Source organism: Festucalex cinctus, chromosome 13 (assembly GCF_051991245.1).
Source record: "Festucalex cinctus isolate MCC-2025b chromosome 13, RoL_Fcin_1.0, whole genome shotgun sequence".
NCBI classification, from domain to species: Eukaryota; Metazoa; Chordata; class Actinopteri; order Syngnathiformes; family Syngnathidae; genus Festucalex; species Festucalex cinctus.
Genome location: NC_135423.1, coordinates 3,282,967 through 3,305,063, shown reverse-complemented (window position 1 = coordinate 3,305,063; position 22,097 = coordinate 3,282,967). Strand labels below are relative to the sequence as shown.

Below are 22,097 nucleotides of genomic sequence, written 5' to 3'. Positions count from 1 at the left end.
GCCACCATGCAAAGATTTTCAACATCTGCCCTTGACAGCAATTACTACTTTCCTTTTCAAGAAACATGCAAATTCAGTCCGTTTTCCAGTGGGGTAAAAACACAAATAGCTGAATTTGTGAATAGTGAACTGCAAGTGCTATTTTTTATTTTTTTCCCCAGTATTTCACATCCTCCTTGTGCGTGTCCCCCTCCCAAACAGAGGGCTGTCCCGGTCTGTGCAACGGCAACGGCAGGTGCACGCTGGGTAACGGCGGCTGGTACTGCGTCTGCCAGCTGGGCTGGAGGGGCAGCGGCTGCGACACCTCCATGGAGACGGCCTGCGGCGACGTCAAGGACAACGACGGAGGTAAGACGTGGACGGCCGCTCGCTATTAAGGTGGCGCCTTGGGTGGAAACTGAACCCTCAACCGTATCCTGGTCTCTCAGGATTCTCAAACTTTTTGGACACACAGATTATTTGCAATGGAGAAATCTGTCACATTAAATATTGTAAACATTTTTCAGACTTTTTTTTTTTTTAAACAGCTGTAAAAACAACTCTAAGAATGTAGACAACATGAACAAAATGTTTTTTAAATTATTTAAGACAAGAAAGGAGCCCAAACAAGGTGTTTTGGACAAGCTGCCCACTTGGCAAAAACTCAAATGAAACTGAGATTAAATATCGCAATTTGAGGCAAAAGCTGTTTGTTCTTTTTTTGTCATTTTGTCTTGCAAAGCAGACTGGAGTAGATCATGACAATATTGTGCATATCTGTAAATTGAAGCATTTGTCAATCAAATATTTTTGAATCGAGAATCGATTCTGAATCGAATCGTAGACCCATAAAATCGTAATCGAATCGAATCGCGAGACAGTCAAAGATTCCCAGCCCTAATATGCTTGGTCCTTTGTGATCCAATCCCAAGATTACGACTTAAAAGCGATGATAACGTGCAAAATACTTCCTCCACAATTACCTGATAACTTCAAATAAGGCCGCTATCACCTGTCCCTAGTTATGATTTATATACTGTGCATTCATTTCAGTAGCATACCTCAAATCATGGATGGATGGATGGATTTATTTTTTTTAATTCAACGGTGTTGTGACCTTGACGTTGTGTGACCTCGTCAGACGGCCTGGTGGACTGCATGGATCCGGACTGCTGCCTGCAGGCCACGTGTCACAGCACGTCGCTGTGCGTGGGCTCGCCGGACCCCCTGGACATCATCCAGGAGACGCAGCTGTCGTCGGGCAACCAGGGCAAGCCGCGGAGCTTCTACGAGCGCGTGCGCTTCCTGGTGGGCCGGGAGAGCACCCACGTGGTGCGGGGCGCCAGCCCCTTCGACGCCAAGTGAGTCGTAACCTTTTGACGAATGCATTCAACACATTTGGGCCACCTTGGCTGGCCACTTGATTAGGTACACAATCAACGTTCCCTGAGCTTAGTAAGGAGCGGCGGCATCAAAATATTTGAAAATGCCATTGAATAATACTAGCACGATTACACGATAGCGAGGGTGACACTGTGACAAAAAATTTAATCTCAGACAATACATTCATCCAACTATGGCAAATTAATAACTGTCCGTTTAATCCGTCTGTTTAATATATTAAATATCACTGACGTACATCCACAAGCATCACTTATGTGGGGACCAAAAAAAATAAAAACTTTAATATTGCATCATCTAAAAGAGGAAGCCATTTTCAACACTTTTGTTTGGTCAATTAAAAAAACAAAAAACACACAAAAAAAAATGGGCGGCAATTGAGGGGAAAAAAATAAAATAAAAAAATAATATACCAAATTTTGACCTCAAGTTTTGGTCCAATGTCAGTGATCATTATTATGTTAATATATTTATTGTTATTATTATTATTATTATTATTATTATTATTTTATTTTATTTTATTTTAATTTGTATTATTTTTATTATTTTCTTTTTTTAAATTTGGGTGCATGATTTGTTTTTAGGTATTCAATTTTAATTTGTTGAATTTTATTTTATAAATCATTTTATGATTTGAGCATAATTGCTTCTGCAACAGCTTCTAAAATTATTTTTTTATTTTGAATGTATTTTTGAATATATTCTTATTAATAATGTAAATATTTTAATTCCATTAATTGTTTCTTTATTTAACCTACACATTTATTGTGTATAATCCCTTTTAGATGACCACAAAAACACTGAAAAGGAGGCTAACATTTAATGCAAAGCCCGTTTTTGACCTTTTTATTATGATTTATCATTCTAGACACAATTATATTTTAGTTCAGCTAATTTTTTATTATTTTTATAATTGTATTAAATTATTATAGTCCAACATTCATCAATCAAATCCGAGAATTCACTTAAAAAAAAAATACCTGTATATCTTTATAAGTTTTTTTTTTTTCTTTTAATCATTTAATATTTATTATCAGTGAAAACTGAGCACATATCTACTACATCTAATCCTTTGCTGCACCTCGTCTGTATTTTGGAACTCATGAGATGCGCACGTGTAACATCATGTGGCCTTAAAGCTAAGTGTTAGCCTATTTTCCAGGCGTGTGATTTTTTTATTTTATTTTTTTTAAAGCACGCGACTCGTATTCATCTAAAAGCAATTCCATACAATAAACAAGCCATCCAATATGTTCCAATCGGCGGATAATGAATCGTTTTAAGTGCAGAAATGCGGGCACTGCAATGACTAAATGCCGCAAAATAACATTAGCAAGGAGCCCGCTTGTTGCTCGTTATTGCCTTCTCGGAGTTATTTAGCACTTTATTGCTGAAGACAACTGCGCTATAAATAACTCCAGCAAAAGCAAGTGTCACGGGTTTTTTTTTTTTTTTTTTTTTTTTTTGGGGGGGGGGCAGCTGGATGGAGTAATGGAGGGTGAAATGGGCAGCCGGCGGCGCACCGCTTGACGGATGACGGACGGATGATGATGGACAAACACGGAACAAGGCACCAAAAAAAAAAAAACATCCTTGGAGCGACGTGAACGGCATCTGGTATTCATGTGTTGTGATTACTTTTACTGTAATCCATCTGAGACTCGCTCCCAAAGGCACCACGACGCCGCTTTCATATTCCACAGGAAGGCTGTCAGAGACCCCCACCCACCCCCACGCACACACATCCGCCTTTTTTGTTTCCTTCCTGCTTCATCTTTAATCGCTCGTGCGTCACCTTATTTGCATCCCGCTTTGGAAGTCGCTCGTCCCCTTTTTCACTTGTGACAAATTAGCATCAAAACTGGAAAATAAGTCAACAATATCACATTTTTTGACTTTTCTATTAGCATTAGTTTTTTTGTTTTTTGAAATCGTGTCAAGAAAACAAACTCTGCTGCGTGTTGTTATTTTCTGACGGTGAAGGTTATGGCTTCAGACGTCACTATTTTTAGCAAAAACTTTGTTCCGGATAACAACACGCAACGCGTTTTTGCAAAGTGTCTCAGTTCAAGCAGGATCATTTTTTTTGCAAGCACGGGGGTAACACATTTTTTTGTTTCTGGCGCTCAAACTAATGATTTTAATTGCCTAAAAATATATTATTTGAAACTTAATCTGTGACAAATGTAATGCCTAATTATTATCCTTTTGGGGAATTCCTTAGTAGTAGTCCAACTAGGTGGTTGAATGGTTAGCACATTTGGCAAGAAAATCCTGCCGACTGGCAATCTGGGGTGACCTGCTTCCAATTGCAACTCAATTGGACAAATTCCCAAGTCAAAGTACAAGCTGTGGAAATTTGTCCAAAATGTTCAATTTCAGGTACAAATCCTTGAGATTTTTTTATGCTCACTCGATTCCGTACTGGAGGGGGCTAATTTTTTTTAACGTTGCAGGGGGCACAATTTAGTCATGTTTGGTGGGGGAATTTGTGTTCGTGTTCAATGTTTGCGTCATTGGTGCAATGTCTTTCAGCACATGGGCAATAATTTCTGTGACTATCCAGCAGTTTCCAGTACCCAACGGTTAACTCATTTGCTCCCAATGACGTGTAAATACGTTTTATTTTTTAATGTTCTAAGTGTCCCAAAGACGTATTTATACGTTTTTTTTGTTGTTGTTGTTTTTTTATGCTAGAGCATACACAAGGCTTTGATGCAGCCTCTGAACTGCAAAGAACGGTTGCATAAATGGTAGTTATTACACAAACGGAATTACTTACAATTTTGAATAGATTTGTGAAAACTGATGAAACTTAGCTGTCTTCTAATGCTAATTGCTGCAAAACAGAAACAGATAAAAACATATTTTTTTCCCTGATGAAAGAAGAGACTTTAATCTTTCTTTTGATAGGTTCCATGCTTTTATAGCAATTGAACACAATATTCTGTGGGCCTTGCAAAATCAGTCAAAATCCAGTAAAAAACAGCCGGGAGCGAACGGGATTGCGAAATGTGAAAATGGCGGCGAGTGAATGAGTTAAAAATCACACATTCATGCTTCCATCAGACACCCATGAAGGTTTTTTGTGTAGCGCCGTGTGTACGAGGAACACAGTGACACCTCCCCCCTCCCCTTTCCTCCCCACCCCCGTTGACATTTTCTCCGGCTGTCAACAAGCACTCAGCGTTTGCTCTCCACCGGACGAGCGAGGAAGAAAAAAAAAAGAAGCAGAAGTAGCAGAAGCAGTGTCCATAAATAAGTAAAAAGTGGCGAATCCAGAGATGAGCCGCGAGAATGGAGGCTCACCTAAAAATATCAGTGACAATCTATTATTCATGCCTGGTGTTCGTTTCCCCTGCACCCCCCCTGCTGACAGAAGTGAGCGGTTATGACGGGGGGCTTCAAGATGGGCTCCCGGCACCTTCCCTGATGCGGCCGGTCAGCCGATCATCTTTCCATTGATCCCACTTAACCGCTTCCTCGTAGACATGTCGGAGCTCGCCGCCCTCTGATGTTTGCCACCGCAAGAAGCTGCAGAGGTGTCACCCAATAAAGCGGCTGCCACTGCATAAAAGCTCCTCACTCTCTCCGGTGTGACACGCGATAGATACAAGAGAGCGGAGAGGCCCCCCCGGCGGCAACGCCGGACGCCGGATGGAATAGTAAGCAGGGACCGCCGTTGGGAGGCACTACAACAACTGAGATTAACTCTTTGACCGCCAAACACGTTTAATGACGTATTCTAAAATCCTAATGAATGCCGCCAAAAACGTTAATTTACGTTTATTACGTTTTGTTTTGTTTTTTCTCTCAATGGGCAGCGCAACATCTTGTGCAGTGCTGCCTTGTCACTAAACAAAAAATATTAGTGTCAAAGTCACTGTTGTGCAAAACAATGTATCTTTTCGCAAAAAGCTCGTTTTTCTTTTAATATTTTTGTATTTTCGCTTATGTCACTCAAATGACCTAATTTCAAATGGTGATTACTAAAGAACGGAATAAGGTCGAAACATACTTTTTTTTTTCTTTTTTTTTCTCATGAAAGAATGGAATCCAATCTTTCATATGATATCCACCATATTTATGTCCTCATACCGCACAATATTCTGTTTGCTTTGGAAGATGAGTGAAAATGCTCCAAATCAGCTGGCACCATTGGGGTTTTTTGGCTAACGTTTGGCAGTCAAAGAGTTAAAAAACTAGATAAGTCATGAAATCATAAATATTCTGTACAGTTGTACCTAAGGATAGACCAATTATCGGCTGGACCAATTATCGGCTAGACCGATTATCGGTGCTGATATTCAGCATTTTGACGAATATTGGCATCGGCCATTTTGAAGAATCATGCGGCCGATAATAGATCCATTTAAAAAAAGTGTTAACGCGGGCTCTTGTAATATTTTATTATTATTATTTTTATATTATACTAATTTTCTTTAATTAAAAAGAAATAATAGAAAATTGGTAGGGTTATTTTTTTAATGGAACAAATTAATAGCGTTTCCGTTCATTTCCATATACCGTATTTTCCGCACTATAAGGCGCACCTTCAATGAATGACATATTTTAAAACTTTTTCCATATATAAGGCGCTACAGTAAAGGCTGGGGTTACGTTATGCATCCATTAGATGGTGCTGCGCTAAAGGGAATGTCGACAAAACAGTCAGATAGGTCAGTCAAACTTTATTAATAGATTACAAACCGGCTTTCTGACAACTCCATTTACTCCCAAAACGAATGAACAGCTCTTATTATTTTCTCTGAGGTAAAGTGTTCGTATTAGCTAGGGATCCAAGATGGCGGGATCTTCTGCGCATGCCCGTCACCGATCGTGCAGGGTCACCTGTTGCGGCTCAATATTGATCCACGTATAAGGCGCACTGGATTATAAGGCGCATGGTCACCTTTTGAAAAAATTGAAGGCTCTTATAGTGCGGAAAATACGGTAAAAAAAAATGTTTTGCTATCCGATTTAATCTGCATTTGATATGGATTAGATTTTGAGTTTTTTTTTCCGGTGGGCAGCATCCGCAATAGCGGATACTGGATGGAATAGTAAACGTGGGACAGCCATTGAGAGAGATTGATACCCAGCAGAGCCGTTATTAGCGTCAGGCCATTAGCGTCTCTTGTTTTGTTTCTTCTCCGCGGGCTCTTCTAGTAAACGCCTTTTTTTTTCACCATCGTAATAAGCCGGCGTCAGTGTGTGTATTATAACGCCGGGAAGGCCCTCTTCAAATTGCTTCATTTCTTCGCCGTTATTATTGTCCGGCCAAATAAATTGCCTATTTGGGGATTTTCCCCATACTCAATTCGTTAAAATAAATATATAAAAATTCTGCAGCTGAAGACATCCTAACATAGCCAGATGTAATTTGGCTATGAGAAGACCCACGAAAAAAGTGTCATGCCCCAAAAGAGACACTTCACAAGTCATTTTGGTTTGAAGCCGATACTGTATTTTCGGCCTTGTTATAGGAGTCTTTAACTCATTTGCTCCCAATAACGTGTAAATACGTTTTTGTTTTTTTTTGGTTTTAAGTGTCCCAAAGACGTATTTATACTTTTTTTTTTTTTTTTATGCTACAGCATACAGAAGGCTTTGATGCAGCCTCTCAACTGCAAAGAACGGTTGCAGAAATGGTAGTTATTACACAAACTGCCAGCAGGTGGCAGCAGAGCAAAGGAGATCAACCAGGGCCATGTTGAAAAAAAGCTAAATTTTTTACTTTAATTAATTATTTAATTAATTTTTACTTTAATTAATTAATTTACTTACAATTTTAAATAGTTTTGTGAAAACTGATGAAACTTAGCTATTTTCTAATGCTAATTGCTGCAAAACTGAAACAGATAGAAACGTACTTTAGACTTTAATCTGTCTTTTGGTAGGTCCCATTCTTTTATAGCAATAGAACACAATATTCTGTGGGCCTTGCAAAATCAGTCAAAATCCTGTAAAACAGCAGGGAGCGAACAGGGATTGTTTCTGTGAAAATGGCTGGGAGTGAATGAGTTAATAACTCAGCTCCAAAAGGTCAGACCCTGAACAAACATTTTACTGAGCAATATGAATTTTGGTAGGCATGTCTACCATGGATAGAGCCACAAAAAAAGTCCTATGAACCCTTGACTAAAAATTCAACAAAAGTCAGCTATATTATTTTGAAACAGAGATTTTCAAAGATTGAATCTTTAACTCACCTCCACAAGATCTGATCTTGACCAAATGTTTCACTCCACACCATATTTGGTCTGTCATGAGTAGACCCAAGAAATATTCTCAAGAACCCAAGCCTGAGAAAAAAAAAAAAAAAAACGCAGGAAGTCTGCCATTTGGTTTGAAGCAGCCATATTGGGCTCATTTTGGCCATTTTCCGCTGAGTACCTCAAAGACCAAGTCATTCCATTCCTTTATACCGATCCAGCTCTTGGATCAGGCCTCTCATGTTTACATCCATTAACTCTTTCACTCGCCGCCATTTTCACATTTCGCAATCCCGTTCGCTCCCGGCTGTTTTACTGGATTTTGACTGATTTTGCAAGGCCCACAGAATATTGTGTTCAATTGCTATAAAAGCATGGAATCTACCAAAAGAAAGATTAAAGTCTCTTCTTTCATCAGGAAAAAAAGTATGTTTCTATCTGTTTCCGTTTTGCAGCAATTAGCATTAGAAGAGAGCTAAGTTTCATCAGTTTTCACAAATCCATTCAAAATTGTAATTTAGCTTTTTTTCTACATGGCCCTGGTTGATCTCTTTTGCTCTGCTGCCACCTGCTGGCCGTTTGTGTAATAACTACCATTTCTGCAACCGTTCTTTGCAGTTGAGAGGCTGCATCAAAGCCTTCTCTATGCTCTAGCATAAAAAAAAACAAAAAAACGTATAAATACGTCTTTGGGACACTTAAAACATAAAAAAAACTGATTTACACGTTATTGGGAGCAAATGAGTTTTAATGTGGCCTCTCCCTCACTGGATATGTGCTTTGTTGCGCTTCACACTGGAGATAATGTGCAAAAAAAAAAAAAAAAAAAAAAAAAAAGGCCCTCTGTGACTTCAACCTGATCTTTCACGCTCCCTCAGCGTCTCCTTCTCTGGGCTCTGTTTGATGTCAATATTTAAATCATTTGTCTTGACAAGAATCAGGAGGAGGAGGAGGAGGAATCGTATCTGGATGGGGCTGCCGCAGGCGGGCGGGCGAGCGGGCGGGAAGGAGATAGTTCCACTTTCACGCACCCGAACAGGAAACCCGCTCGGCACGACAGCGCCGGGTTCACTCTGCCGGTGATCCCGTGCAAACACGGCCGCTTTTGGGACGCGTTTGCCGTGCTATGCGCTCGCTTGTTTACCGTGCAGCGGTTGGCCAGCCAAGGTCTGCTGAAGGAGAGCCAGCCTAATTAACATAGAGGCAGGTTCCTGGGGAACGACGTCGGAGGAGGTGAATGATCTTGCCTCCGGTAAGGACACGTTTGAGGGCGGCCGCTAACACGCCCGTGTTAATTGTTTCCGCTATGTGGCAATATTTAAGACCCAAACCTATTAAAAAAAAAAAATAGCCTTTTGTCCGGGGAGTGTTTTGTTTTTGGGCAAAAACTATGGCTGACCAAGGAGGTGGTGCTACTGTGCTGTGCCGGGTCAGAATTCATCAAGGGAGACGTGATGTTTGGATGACTGGAAGGAGAAGTGCAGATATTTGTGTGAAAAATGACTGGTGGCGTGCTGTTTTTAAACTGCTAGCAAAATTAGAATATAGCCTCACTGATTTTTTTTAGGGATGGGCGAGTACCGATACCAGCCTTTTTTTCCAAGTACTCAAGTACTACTCGTGACGCAGACGAGTACAAGCGAGCGATGGCAGCGGGGGAAAGACGTTAAGTGAGTCCTCCTTGCCTGTAAGTGGCGCTACCTTGCAGCAGTTTTTCACCAAAACTTCACCGGTTTGGAAATACTTAAAAACTGTGAATCTTAAACTAAAAGAGCACTTTTGTGTTTTTTTTTTTTTTTGTCAAAATGAAAGGAAATATATTTGTTTAAAAATATCTTTTCGTGATTTTTTTATTTTTTTATTTGTCAAAATGTACTACTGGTATCGGCAGTTGGTATCGGTGAGTACTGAGGGTCTGAGTATCGGTATCGGTCTGGGGAAAAAAAGTGGTATCGAACATCCCTAGTTTAAAAATATCTTTGAGTGATTTTTTTTATTTGTCAAAATGTTCTACTGGTATCGGCAATTGGTATCGGTATCGGTGAGTACTGAGGGTCTGAGTATCGGTATCGGTCTGGGGAAAAAAAGTGGTATCGGACATCCCTAGTTTTTTTTGTTTTGTTTTTTTCTTCCCCAGAGGTGAATATTTCAAAAACGTACCCTCAAGATCTCAACTGCAGTTGACTGTATCGGTTTGTGTTTACGATGAAGTAGTTAGTACACTTTCCAAATGTCAGGCACAGAAGTAAAAATTTGGTTCCAATACCTGAAAAATCAACGGTACATTTTTTTGTATTTTATTTGCCACCACTTCTGGCTCATTGAGGTGCGAATTGTATCTCATTTGGCGACGTCGATGTCCAGGTGGAGGGCGGAGGCCCGACGGTCTCGATAAGCAGCCAAGCAAGTCTGGCAATCTGCACTCTTTTATTGTTCCCGTCGCAATGAGAAAGATAAGTCGTGGCTTTTTTTTTTCTTTTTTTTTAATTAGCACAAAAAGCAAAGTAAAGCTTTCTTATCTCATTATCGCTCCAGCTCTGGTAAGAAAAAAAATAAAAATACCCTCAGAGACATGCAAGGGAGGTGTTTTTTTTGTTGTTGTTGTTGTGCTTGATTGCCTTTATTTTCTACGCTGTTTTCTTTTCATAAGCCACCATGAATCTTTCGACTTGTTTCTTGCTGCAAAGAAAGATTTGCTTCCTTCACACAGATATCCGCCATCAAAGCTGGAACAGAAAACATTTATCAGGTTTTTTTTTGTTTTTTTTTGTCTTCCACACAGAACACAACAAAAGCCAGATATTGTTTCATACTGCAGTACGGGCCCGCGATCAGATCAGCAAGGCTTCTGGTGTATAAAATATTTGCTGTACACTGACAATTGCTGTCAACAAAGTTGTTTCTCTGTCATTTACACAGAATAGTGCAACGTGGCGGTTGGGTGGAAATATACTTTGTCGCGACAAAGATGAGTCAGGCAAAACTGACGTCAAAACTTCTTTAGCACGAAGAAGCAGGAAGTGTTTAGTTGGTGCCGGATTTTACTTTGATTTATCTTTCTTTTCTTTGACCTTTCCTCTGGTCTCCTGACCTTCTGAACTTCACGCCTCGGGCGAGACTCTGAAGTATCCGGTTAAGGTGAAGGGTAATGGGATTTTTATTAGGTTTTAGATGAATTCATGAGTATAAATTTACACGCACGTGCGTGTAAATAAAAAAACATAAAAAATAAATAAATAAAAACATACCCACACACACATAAAATTATATATTAAAAAAAAAAAAAAAAAAGAGCAATGATGACAAGATGTTGAATCGGTAAGACTACCGAATGAACAATTCGGAGCTCGGGAAAAAAAAACAAAAAAAAAACAAAACTTCTTTAGCATGTGCACAATCACAATAATCAACAGCACCAAAAGTTGCAATAACTAACCAGGATTGACACAAAGCGATGCCAGTTTTAGTTTTGTAAGCCGTTTTAAACTAAAAATAACTTCTTTTTTTTTTCTTTTTTTTTCTTTTTTTTTTTCTTTTTTTTTCTTTTTTTTTTGTAGCTCGAAGTGGAAGTTTCTAATCCAACCGCAACTCATTCGCTGCTGCCAACATGATTAGGGATCGGAGATTTCGGGTGCCAGTTTGCGCTCTTCTACTGTTCTTGATCTTATTTTTTTTATAAAATAAATTTCCCCCAAAATTTGACTTACGCCACACAACTTAAATGTTTTGGGTTTTTTTGCTTCTTCTTGATGTATTTTGACTGGTACAACATTGGTCTGAAAAACACGACAATTGGTGTCAAGGAAGTATAGATATGCCCAAGTGATATGAGTTAGGGCTCACTTTTTTTCCACCTCAGGTAAGCGGGCAAAGGTGAAGCCTTTTCTTACACAGCAACATTTTGAAACAAAAAAATCCACTACTTCATCACATCTTGGCTTGATTACTGCACTGCACTTACCTTTGGAGTCAGCCAGCCCTCTTTCAAATGCCCGTTGGTTCAAAATGCCGTTTCTCACCTCTTAACTGGAACCCGTAAGAGGGAGCAGCAAACTCATGTTCTGGCCTCCCTCCACTGGTTGCCTGTTCAGTTGAGTTCGTTTAAAGTGTTTTGCAGCCATTGTTTTTGTATCGCAGGGCACTTGAAAGAAAAAAAAAAGGTGGTTTAATTGTTTGCTTGAGCTGAAAAGACGTTGATTCATCCCCGCGGCCATCTTTTGGCTCGCAAGTGATGCATTACCCAACAATGCGCTCATGTTTGCCGCGTCCCAGTTTTAATTCAAGACGCTTGTCCTCATTTACGGGAGGGACGATTATTCTTTGGCATCATTAAAGCACGAGGTACAATTTGTCGTTCCTCGTGGTGACCTCGCTGCTCATTTTTTTAATTCCCCCCCCCCCCCCCCCCCCCCCTCCCGTTCATTCCCGTGCAGGCACGCATGCGTCATCCGTGGACAAGTGGTGACCTCGGACGGCACGCCGCTGGTGGGCGTCAACATCAGCTTCATCAACAAGCCGTCGTTCGGATACACCGTCACCAGACAGGACGGAAGGTAAGAGCCGCCACTTTTTTTTATTTTTTTTTTTTATTTTTTTTTTCCCAAGTCAAACACGTCTATGTTCTCGAGATGCTCGACCACCGCCATTGATCTGCCAGGCGCTTTCCAATTTGGGAGCGCCGGGCGCAATTCCCAGAGACATCAAACAAAAGCCCTTCTGCTGAACGCTCGTAAGTTCCGCTTCACTTGCGGCAGGCGAGGAAAAGGAAATCAAATATGCCAATTCAAAGCGAGCAAAGTTTGGACGGCGCGGCGCAGATGGGACATTGTTTATTCGACGCGGTGGGTTTTGAGCGGAATGAAGGGGAGGAGTTTCATTCGAGGCGGCGCGCGTGCATTTGATATGCTCTTTACGTACGTTTGCTCACTTTGGTTCCGCGCGTGAGCTCGTCTATTAAAGGACGAGTCGTACTTAGATCTGACTGGTAAGATGATAGCGCAGTCTGTCGGCAGGTGGTTTGTTCAACAAGCAAACGGGATTACCGTATTTTCCGCACTATAAGGCGCACCTAAAAGCCTTCAATTTTTTCAAAAGCTGACCATGCGCCTTATCTATGGATCAATATTGAGCCGCAACAAGACGCTATCGGTGACCCTGCACGATCGGTGACGCGCATGCGCAGAAAAAAAAAAAAAAAATGCTATGTGAAATAATAGTCTAAAAGGCATCATGCCTTTACACAGGTGCTAGAATAACCTCAAAAAGTTGAATAATATCTGTAATTCCATACAAAAAGTCAAACTTTCATAGATTATAGATTAAGGGCCCAAGTATTTATTTTAGCATTAAAATATAATAAAATATATATATTTAGTATTTATTTATTTCAAGTATTTTTATTAGTTTATTTTTACATTCTTTGGGCTTCCAGCTCATAAAACATATTCTTTTCTTTTTTTTTTTTTTTTTTTTTTGACGAGCACCTGTAAATCGTTAGTGTTTGTATGGGAATTTGCATGCGCCCTTGTGAGACATTATCGGGATTATGAAGGATTTTGTGAATAAACGCTGAAGTGAGAGTTAATCGATGTCAAGGAATATGGAAGGTGATTAGTTTCGGGGGCGTTCCCAGGTCGCAAACAAGCACCACAAAGAGCACACTTGTATTCGTTTGGTGTCAAACGATAGACGCTCACCAATTTTGTGTGTTTCCTAGAGGAGTGCAAACTGTTGTGTCCCGATGCATGCTCCACTTCCTGCTGACATTTTTTATCACTTGCCGGTGTCGGGGGGGAAAAAAAAAACAAAAAAAACGCACTCTTGATCCTTCTCCCCGGCCTTTCATCGACATCCCTCATCATCAACTCTCCTCTAATCTGTTTTGGCCTTGAAGTCTTTTCCTCTCCGACTCCTTCTTTGCTTTCTGCGACGCCGCCTTCCTTCATCTCCTTTTCCCCTTGTGTGATTTTTTTTTTTTTTTTTTTTCTCTCACGCATGGCTCCGTTTGTCGTCTTTCCCCCAAAATTCTATACGCTTCTCCGGGAGGCGGCTTATGTGTAAACACTCCTCAATCTCGTTGCTTTCCCCTCCTGTAAACATGCCCCTGCAGCCCCCCCCCACCCCCACCCACCCGTGCGAGCCGCCGTCACGAGCGTTTCCCCCCCGCTGCAATCACTGTAAACAGGCTCAGTGCAGCGTGAAATCAGAAATGCACCTGTTCAGCCACTTAGAAATGGGGGAGGCTGTCGAGACTCATTTCTATGATGTGTTCTTTATTGTGCATGGCCTTGCTTCTTTTCAAAAAAAAGTTTTCGATCGTAAACAAAAAAAAAAAAAAAAAGTTTTCGAGGCCCGCCGTCCATTTTTCAATGGCCCGCGACATATGCTAAAAATGGCATTTGACTCAGTTCAAATAAAATTTAAAAAACAAAAATGTTTGGAGATCTCTTAAAGGAGATTTCTTTAAAAAAAATAAATAAATAAAATAATGTTTGGAGATGGTCAAAGTAAGATGGGAGGGTGTCGAAAAGCACAGGTGCTATTAACTCATTTGCTCCCAATAACGTGTAAATACGTTTTTTTTCATGTAAGTGTCCCAAAGACGTATTTATACGTTTTTTTTTGTTTTTTTTTTATGCTAGAGCATAGAGAAGGCTTTGATGCAGCCTCTCAGCTGCAAAGAACGGTTGCAGAAATGGTAGTTATTACACAAACGGCCAGCAGGTGGCAGCAGAACAAAGGAGATCAACCAGGGCCAGCTAGAAAAAAGCTAAATTACTTGGAATTTTAAATAATTTGTGAAAACTGAAGAAACTTAGCTCTCTTCTAATGCTAATTGCTGAAAACGGAAACAGATAGAAGGGTTTAGACTTGAATCTTTCTTTTGGTAGGTTCCATGCTTTTATAGCAATAGAACACAATATTCTGTGGGCCTTGCAAAATCAGTCAAAATCCAGTAAAACAGCCGGGAGCGAACGGGATTGCGAAATGTGAAAATGGCTGGGAGTGAATGGGTTAATGGTTATTTTAGTTAACTAAAACTAAATAACTAAAACTAAAATTCAAAATGCAATTTTGTTAAAGGGATACTTCACACATATTTATTTAGCTCATTATAGCAATAAAAAATTAATATTTTGTCTATAATTAATTTTACACTTTCATTATTTTTCATCTACATTTAGTACCTTTAAAAACACATTTTGCAACTTGCTGTCGACTGAAAATGACATCACAAAGGGCTCAGATAACCAATCACAGCTCAGCTTGTGAATGTCACATGAGCAAACCTAGAAAACAAGTGATTGCTTTTTTTTTTTTTTTTTAATATTTTATGCGTAATTTTCACAATTCTTACGCCAACACAATATGAATCAGAATTCCTTGTTTATGCTGGTGGGGGGGCACATAGAAACATAACATTGAAAAATATTTTTTTTTGACTTCCACGTGAAGCAAATGAAACGTACGCGCCGCTTGTCTTCTCAGTTTCGACTTGGTGACCGACGGGGGCATCGCGGTGGCGCTGCACTTCGAGCGGGCGCCGTTCATCACGCAGGAGCACACCCTGTGGCTGCCGTGGGGCCGCTTCTTCGTCATGGACACGGTGGTCATGCGCCACGAGGAGAACGACATCCCCAGCTGCGACCTCAGCAGCTTCGCCCGGCCCGGCCCCGCCGTGTCGCCGGCGCCGCTCACCGCCTTCGCCGGCTCCTGCGCCGAGAGGGGCGCGGTGGTGCCCGAGATCCAGGTGACGCACGCACATCTTCTCGCTCTCTCGCCCGCCCCCGCAAATGATTCATTCCACGCATGTGCCAGACTCGGAGGACTATTCATCAAGCGCGGTCGTCGCCGCCGTGATCCTCGTCTCGCTCATGTAATTGCTCTTCTTCGCACCTTGGCCGGTTTCCAGCGTGCTGAGCGTGGATGATTACCGTATTTTCCGCACTATAAGGCGCACCTAAGAGCCTTCAATTTTTTCAAAAGCTGACCATGCGCCTTATAATCCAGTGCGCCTTATATGTGGATCACTATTGAGGTGCAACAAGACGCTATCGGTGACCCTGCACGATCGGTGACGCGCATGCGCAGAAGATCCCGCCATCTTGGATCGCTAGCTAATGCTAATACTTTACCCCAGAGAAAATAATAAAACAGCTGTTTATTCATTTTGGGAGTGAATTGAGTTGTGAGAAAGCTGGTTTGTTAATCTATTACTAAAGTTTGACTGACCTATCTGACTGTTTTGTTGACATTCCCTTTAGCGCAGCACCATCTAATGGATACATAACGTAACCCCAGCCTCTACTGTAGCGCCTTATATATGGAAAAATTTGTAAAATATGTCATTCATTGAAGGTGCGCCTGATAATGCGGTGCGCCTTATATATAGAAAAGGTTTGAGAATATGTCATACGTTGAAGGTGCGCCTTATAATGAGGTGCAACTTATCGTGCGGAAAAATACGGTACGCACGTTCACAATGTCATCCAAGCGTCACGTTGATATTTTACACTCAAATCGGGGGAAAAGATATATATATAATCGGGATATATATCGATATTAAACCAAAATATATCGGGATATGAGTTTTGGTCCATATCGCCCAGCCCTACTTCAACATCAGTTCACTTGCATTTTTGATGCGGTTCCTAAGAAATCGAGTGCTGAGAAGAAGTGGATCATGTTCATTGAATTCAAGCTTGATTTCATGGAAAAACACAAGCCAGGCAGGCGTGTTGTGTCGTCAGCTCGGCAAAGCAGTGCAAGCGTAGCGCGTCGACATGATGTACTCTGCTGAAAACGAAAAAAAAGTCAATAAAAGGTCATGCTGACCAAGGCCGCTTAAATAATTTCTAAGCCGTGGACCTCTCTGTTCATGAAAAGATGGAGACGCTGCTGAGAAAAATACAGCGAAAAATTGTCAATAGCTCACAACAGACGCAAGCCGAACATATGTTCCAGTATTTACTGTCCTCTATATGGCTGCAGTTGAAAACTACAGTACGGAGTGTACAACCAACCTTAATATTTTCATCTTTAGCTGTCGCAAACTCAACATAGAGACTGTATTTCCATCTTATGTCAACGTGTTGAAGATTTGACATATGTGACATCACTCCTTGCAACCAGAAAGACCATTAAGACAGTTTAGAGAACCTCTAGGAAACGCTGCAACCTTGAACGAACCTTGACATGACGTCAACATGAGTTACCCTCGCAAATGTTCGCCCCCTCTGTGGGCTTGAGGTTTGGGCGAGTACCGATACCTGATATCGGTCCGGTACCATACCTTATTACAACGTGTCAGCACTTAAGACGTATCGGCCGCCCTCCTGTTGCTGTTTTATGATCAGGAACTAAAAAAAAAAAATAGAAATTAGAAGATGAGAAAATTGCCATTAATGTCATGCAATTTTAAGGAAAATACTCGGGGTGTGAAATTGCCTCGTACCTGACGATTCGATTTGTATCACGATTCACAGGTCACGATTTGATTCGATACCGATTAATCCCGATACGAATTTATAAGTCGGTTGTTGTGATTTATTTTATTTTTTATTTTTTATTCAAATTTAGAAAATACTAAACAGTAAATTTGTACAGTGTAAGATTTGGATGAAAATGCATTATTTATTCATCTGAAACTTATACAGGTTGTCATCTGTTTCATGTTTGAACAGCATTAAAATAAAAATATTCAGGCTTAATGTTCCGTTCAAATAACATTCTTCCATGCTTAAGGTGTGAACCCTAACCCGAAGTAAGATGTTTTGTTGAATATTTTTCCATTAAAAATGGAAGTTTAAAAATCGATTCAGCCGCCTATTCAATCGATTCGAGAATTGCGCGACGTAATATCGCGATATATTGCCGAATCGATTTTTTTTTAACACCCCTAGAAAATACTATCTTAGGTGACATTTTATGCATTCTATGGTCAAGACGTTCTACGGTCATATATTTTGTCAACTTTGCATTGTCACAAACACACTAAAACTCTGAATACTAATTTTAATCAGACTACTTTATTCGATGTAGTCATGTGTTCAGATTACTAGTTCCTCAAAATACCTACGTTCCGCATCATTGGGCAACGTGTCACTAAGTGATGCGTTACCCAGCCACTTTGCCGAGTTGTTGCGTGGGGATGTCAAAGAGTTCCCAGGCCAGCCGGGAGATTTGATGTTGAAAATGGCGATAAAGTGCGCTTACATGTTTCCGTTGCCCTCTTTTTACACACAAACTCGCCAAGCATGGAGTGCATGCGCCCGTATGTCTTAACAGGCGTCTCTTTGCCCTTTTCTAATTATCTCGTCTCCCAGTTTGCCTCCGAAGATTTATGGCATATCAGTGAATTTGCTACGAGTTGCTATTTATAGTCACCGTCTTGTCTTTTGCTCTTCTTTTGAGGGCCACTCTCTGCTCGCCGGTCCTCGTGAGGGTGATTTTGGATCAATCGCCCTCCAACCAAACGCGCGCTGACTGACGCGCCCTCCGACCGGCGTTACGGCCGCTCGCCGTTTTAATTGTTCCGCTATATTTTGTCGGGGTGGGCAGAGGTGACTTAATTAGAGCAGAGCGGACTGAACCGGCGCTCGATGACCTTTAGCCGCAACGTGAACGCCACCCGACATGTGCGCAGGTCTCCGCCCCGGCCTGTTATTATGACTCCATATATTATCTGGCCGTGTAAGCCCAAGGGCAAGGCGGCGGTGCCGTCGTATCACGACAGCGGGACGGAGCACTTGTAATGAAGGACAATCCTGTTATTAAATCGATGGAGAAAACTATTCAGTACGCTGTAATGAAGAAATCCTTCACCGGGTTGCCTACGATGCTGCACGATAATTGTCCTCTTATTGATGTTTCAGCTTCATAGATCTGCTCGAAGGAAAGGTTATGAGTAATATGCGACAGTCCGTACTGGTCATCGGCCGGAAGGGAAGACAAATGGTTGTTCGTTGTGAAATAAAAGGGGGCATATGGATTTTAACTCATTCGCTCGCCGCCATTTTCAGATTTCGCAATCCCGTTCGCTCCCGGCTGTTTTACTGGATTTTGACTGATTTTGCAAGACCCACAGAATATTATGTTCTATTGTTATAAAAGCATGGAACCTATCAAAAGAGAGATTAAAGTCTCTTCTTTCATCAGGAAAAAAAAGTATGTTTCTATCTGTTTCCGTTTTGCAGCAATTAGCATTAGAACAGAGCTAAGTTTCATCAGTTTTCACAAATATATTTAAAATTCTACGTAATTTAGCTGTTTTTCTACATGGCCCTGGTTGATCTCTTATTCTCTGCTGCCACCTGCTGGCCATTTGTGTAATAACTACCATTTCTGCAACCGTCCTTTGCGGTTGAGAGGCTGCATCAAAGCCTTCTGTATGCTCTAGCATAAAAAAACAACAAAATAACGTAGAAATACGTCTTTGGACACTTAAAACATTAAAAAAACAAAAAACAAAACGTATTTACACGTTGGGAGCAAATGAGTTAAGGAAATGTTTGTTTGTTTGTTTATATTTTACTTTATATTTGTTGATAATCTCCACTAATTATTTCTTTCCCTCCCTCCCTGGTGGGTTTCCTGTTCGATTTCCATCCATTCCAAGCATCCAAAGCAGCCGCAGACATGGATTTAGCTTTTAATTTAGCTTTTTTTTTCGACATTGCTCTGGTTGATCTCTTATTCTCTGCTGCCAACTGCTGGCCGTTTGTGTAATAACTACCATTTCTGCAACCGTTCTTTGCACTTGAGAGGCTGCATCAAAGCCTTCTGTAAGCTGTAGCATTAAAAAAAACGAAAAAACGTATAAATACGTTTTTGGGACGCTTACAACATAAAAAAAAACGTATTTACACGTTATTGGGAGCAAATGAGTTAATGGCGTATTTAGCATAGGGGTTCAGTTGCGCTCAGCTCTTTCTAGCTGAATATCTACAGAATTCCAGAGATTAAGTTACATTTCTAATGAAATTTACTTCCAAGGGGAACACGTTTTCACGAACCTTAACCTGAAGAGTCCAAGTTGTCCGTAGATTCTCATCCGGTCATGTGTGTTTTGTTTTTGCTCCCTCGTAGACGCTGCAGGAGGAAGTTGCCATCCCGGGTACTGACATGAAGCTGGGCTACCTGAGCAGCAGGACGGCGGGTTACAAGTCCATCCTGAGGGTGACGTTGACCCACGTGGCCATCCCGTTCAACCTGATGAAGGTGCACCTCATGGTGGCGGTGGAGGGTCGACTCTTCAGGAAGTGGTTCCCCGCGGGGCCCAACCTCCTCTACGACTTTGTGTGGGACAAGACGGACGTCTACAGCCAGAAGGTCTACGGCCTGTCCGAAGCCTTTGGTCAGTGTGGAAACGGCCGTTTTAATAGATCCGTTTGCATTGTGTCATTCCATGTGTCACTTAAATTTAACATTTACTCCAAAAGTTAAATAAAAATTCAACTGAACTGTTTCAGAACGAAAAGTCTGAAAAGAAAGGACTAGATGTGCAAATTCGAAAGAAATTGTGCGAGAATGCTGAATGAAAAAACATGGATGAATGGTGGAATGGTGTTGAATAATACACGATGATATTGAATGATGTGGAATGGGTATGAATGTGGAATTTTTTTGTGGGACATTTTCACCATGTCGAAAACCGTTGCCAAGGTGAATGAAATGTGCAGAATGGTTTGAATTTCAAAAGAGACAGATGATGGGAATCTGTTATTTGGGAATGAATAGGGATTTTTTATTTTTTTTTGCCGTGAAAATGTAGACTATCTATTCCGTGGGAACGTTTGGAAGGTTGAAATTTGTTCCCAAGGTGAATTGAATGAACGTAATGTTTTGAATTTCAAATGAGAATGATGTGAATTTGTTATGTTGAATGTCCCATTGGGAATGCGTGGAGAATTTGTTAAAAAAAAAAAAAAAAAAAAAGTTGAAACTTGGGAAAACTGAACATGTGGATTGGGAAAAATAATAGCACGCAATATGTGAATCTTTGGAATATGTTGAATTTGGAATGAGGTGAATCGGATGAATTATGTGGAAGTAGATGCATGTCAAAAGAATCAGCAGAAGAAAAATAGGAATCAATTGAATTGCATTAAATACAACTGAACTCTACTAGGCTGAAAAAAAAATACGTTCATAACTCCATTGGGAATGCGTGGAGAATTAGTTATAAAAAAATAAAAATAAAAAAAAAGTTGAAACTTGGGAAAACTGAACATGTGGATTGGGAAAAATAATAGCACGCAATATGTGAATCTTTGGAATATGTTAAATTTGGAATGAGGTGAATCGGATGAATTATGTGGAAGTAGATGCATGTCAAAAGAATCGGCAGAAGAAAAATAGGAATCAATTGAATTGCATTAAATACAACTGAACTCTACTAGGCTGAGAAAAAAAAATACTTTCCATAACCATCCATGGTAAACTTAGCTTATCCTCAACAAACAAAGCTCAACAAACTTCCTTGACATCATTTTTTTTTTAAAAATTTTTGGCTTCGGTAGACTCTTGGGGCATTTTCGGGCATTTCAGAAAGACCACAAAAAAAAACACACAAATCGGTGAATTTGTGGATGGCAAACTGAATATGCAGGGATTACTGTCCAATATAATTACAATCGTGTAAGTTGTCTTATTAATATCGGTTGACTTGTTCTTAAATTTCAGTTAAGAATGTGGAAAAAAAAAAAAATGTCACCTGACTAGAGTTAATACAAGCTTTTTGATGCTGACAGTTTTACCCGGGAACAGATCGTTTCCTTTATTTCCTATAGGACAAATCAGTGGTTAACCTTCCACTATATTGGGAAAATAACTCTTATGGTACATAAACAGTTTTATAAGCAATTAGAGGCGGCCCTGTGGGATGCAACGTGGTCACATGCCACCGCGGCCAGCCTCGTTTTGAGTGTTTCCAGTCCAGCTTGTCGTGCGGTAACCTTCCTTTTGTTCTTTCAGTGTCTGTGGGTTTCGAGTATGAATCATGCCCGGAGCTGATCTTGTGGGAGAAGAGGACGGCTGTTCTTCAGGGATACGAGAGCTCCGCCTCCAAGCTGGGCGGGTGGACCGTCGACAAGCACCACGCTTTGAACATACAGAGCGGTGAGTCAACGTCCAAATCACTTTTTTTTTGCAATGTTCTATTCTGTTGGGGCTCCGTTTTTGTTGCACGCCTACGAACGCCCACAAACGGCAGGAGGCAATACAACGCGTTGAAAATTATTATGCATGCGGGATTAAGAGAGGGTTTTTTTGGGGTTTTTTTTTCTGCTCTCTGTTTAGATCACCGCTATCAATTTCAGACTGGATTAAATTAACAAACAAATAAATAAATACATGTTAACATTGTTCGGTTTTAATTCTTCTTTGTAAGTTATTGTCACCGATATCAATTTTTATTGTTGAATTGAATTGAATTGAATTGAATTTTATTGTTGAATTGAATTTTTATAGATCACCGATATCAATTTCAGACTGGATTAAATA

At 40.6% G+C, this 22,097-nt stretch overlaps 1 protein-coding gene across 6 annotated transcripts in view; it reads left to right on the top strand.

The window, feature by feature from the left end:
• The window catches only part of tenm4 (teneurin transmembrane protein 4), a 321,917-nt gene that overhangs the window by 242,114 nt on the left and 57,706 nt on the right, over nucleotides 1–22,097 (top strand). For all 6 annotated transcript variants that reach the window (XM_077540676.1, XM_077540675.1, XM_077540674.1 and 3 more), the window contains 6 exons: nucleotides 202–348; nucleotides 1,121–1,340; nucleotides 12,029–12,148; nucleotides 15,084–15,345; nucleotides 19,683–19,950; nucleotides 21,570–21,713. In XM_077540676.1, the coding sequence (XP_077396802.1) occupies nucleotides 202–348; nucleotides 1,121–1,340; nucleotides 12,029–12,148; nucleotides 15,084–15,345; nucleotides 19,683–19,950; nucleotides 21,570–21,713 (1,161 nt within the window). The remainder of the gene's footprint in view (nucleotides 1–201; nucleotides 349–1,120; nucleotides 1,341–12,028; nucleotides 12,149–15,083; nucleotides 15,346–19,682; nucleotides 19,951–21,569; nucleotides 21,714–22,097) is intronic.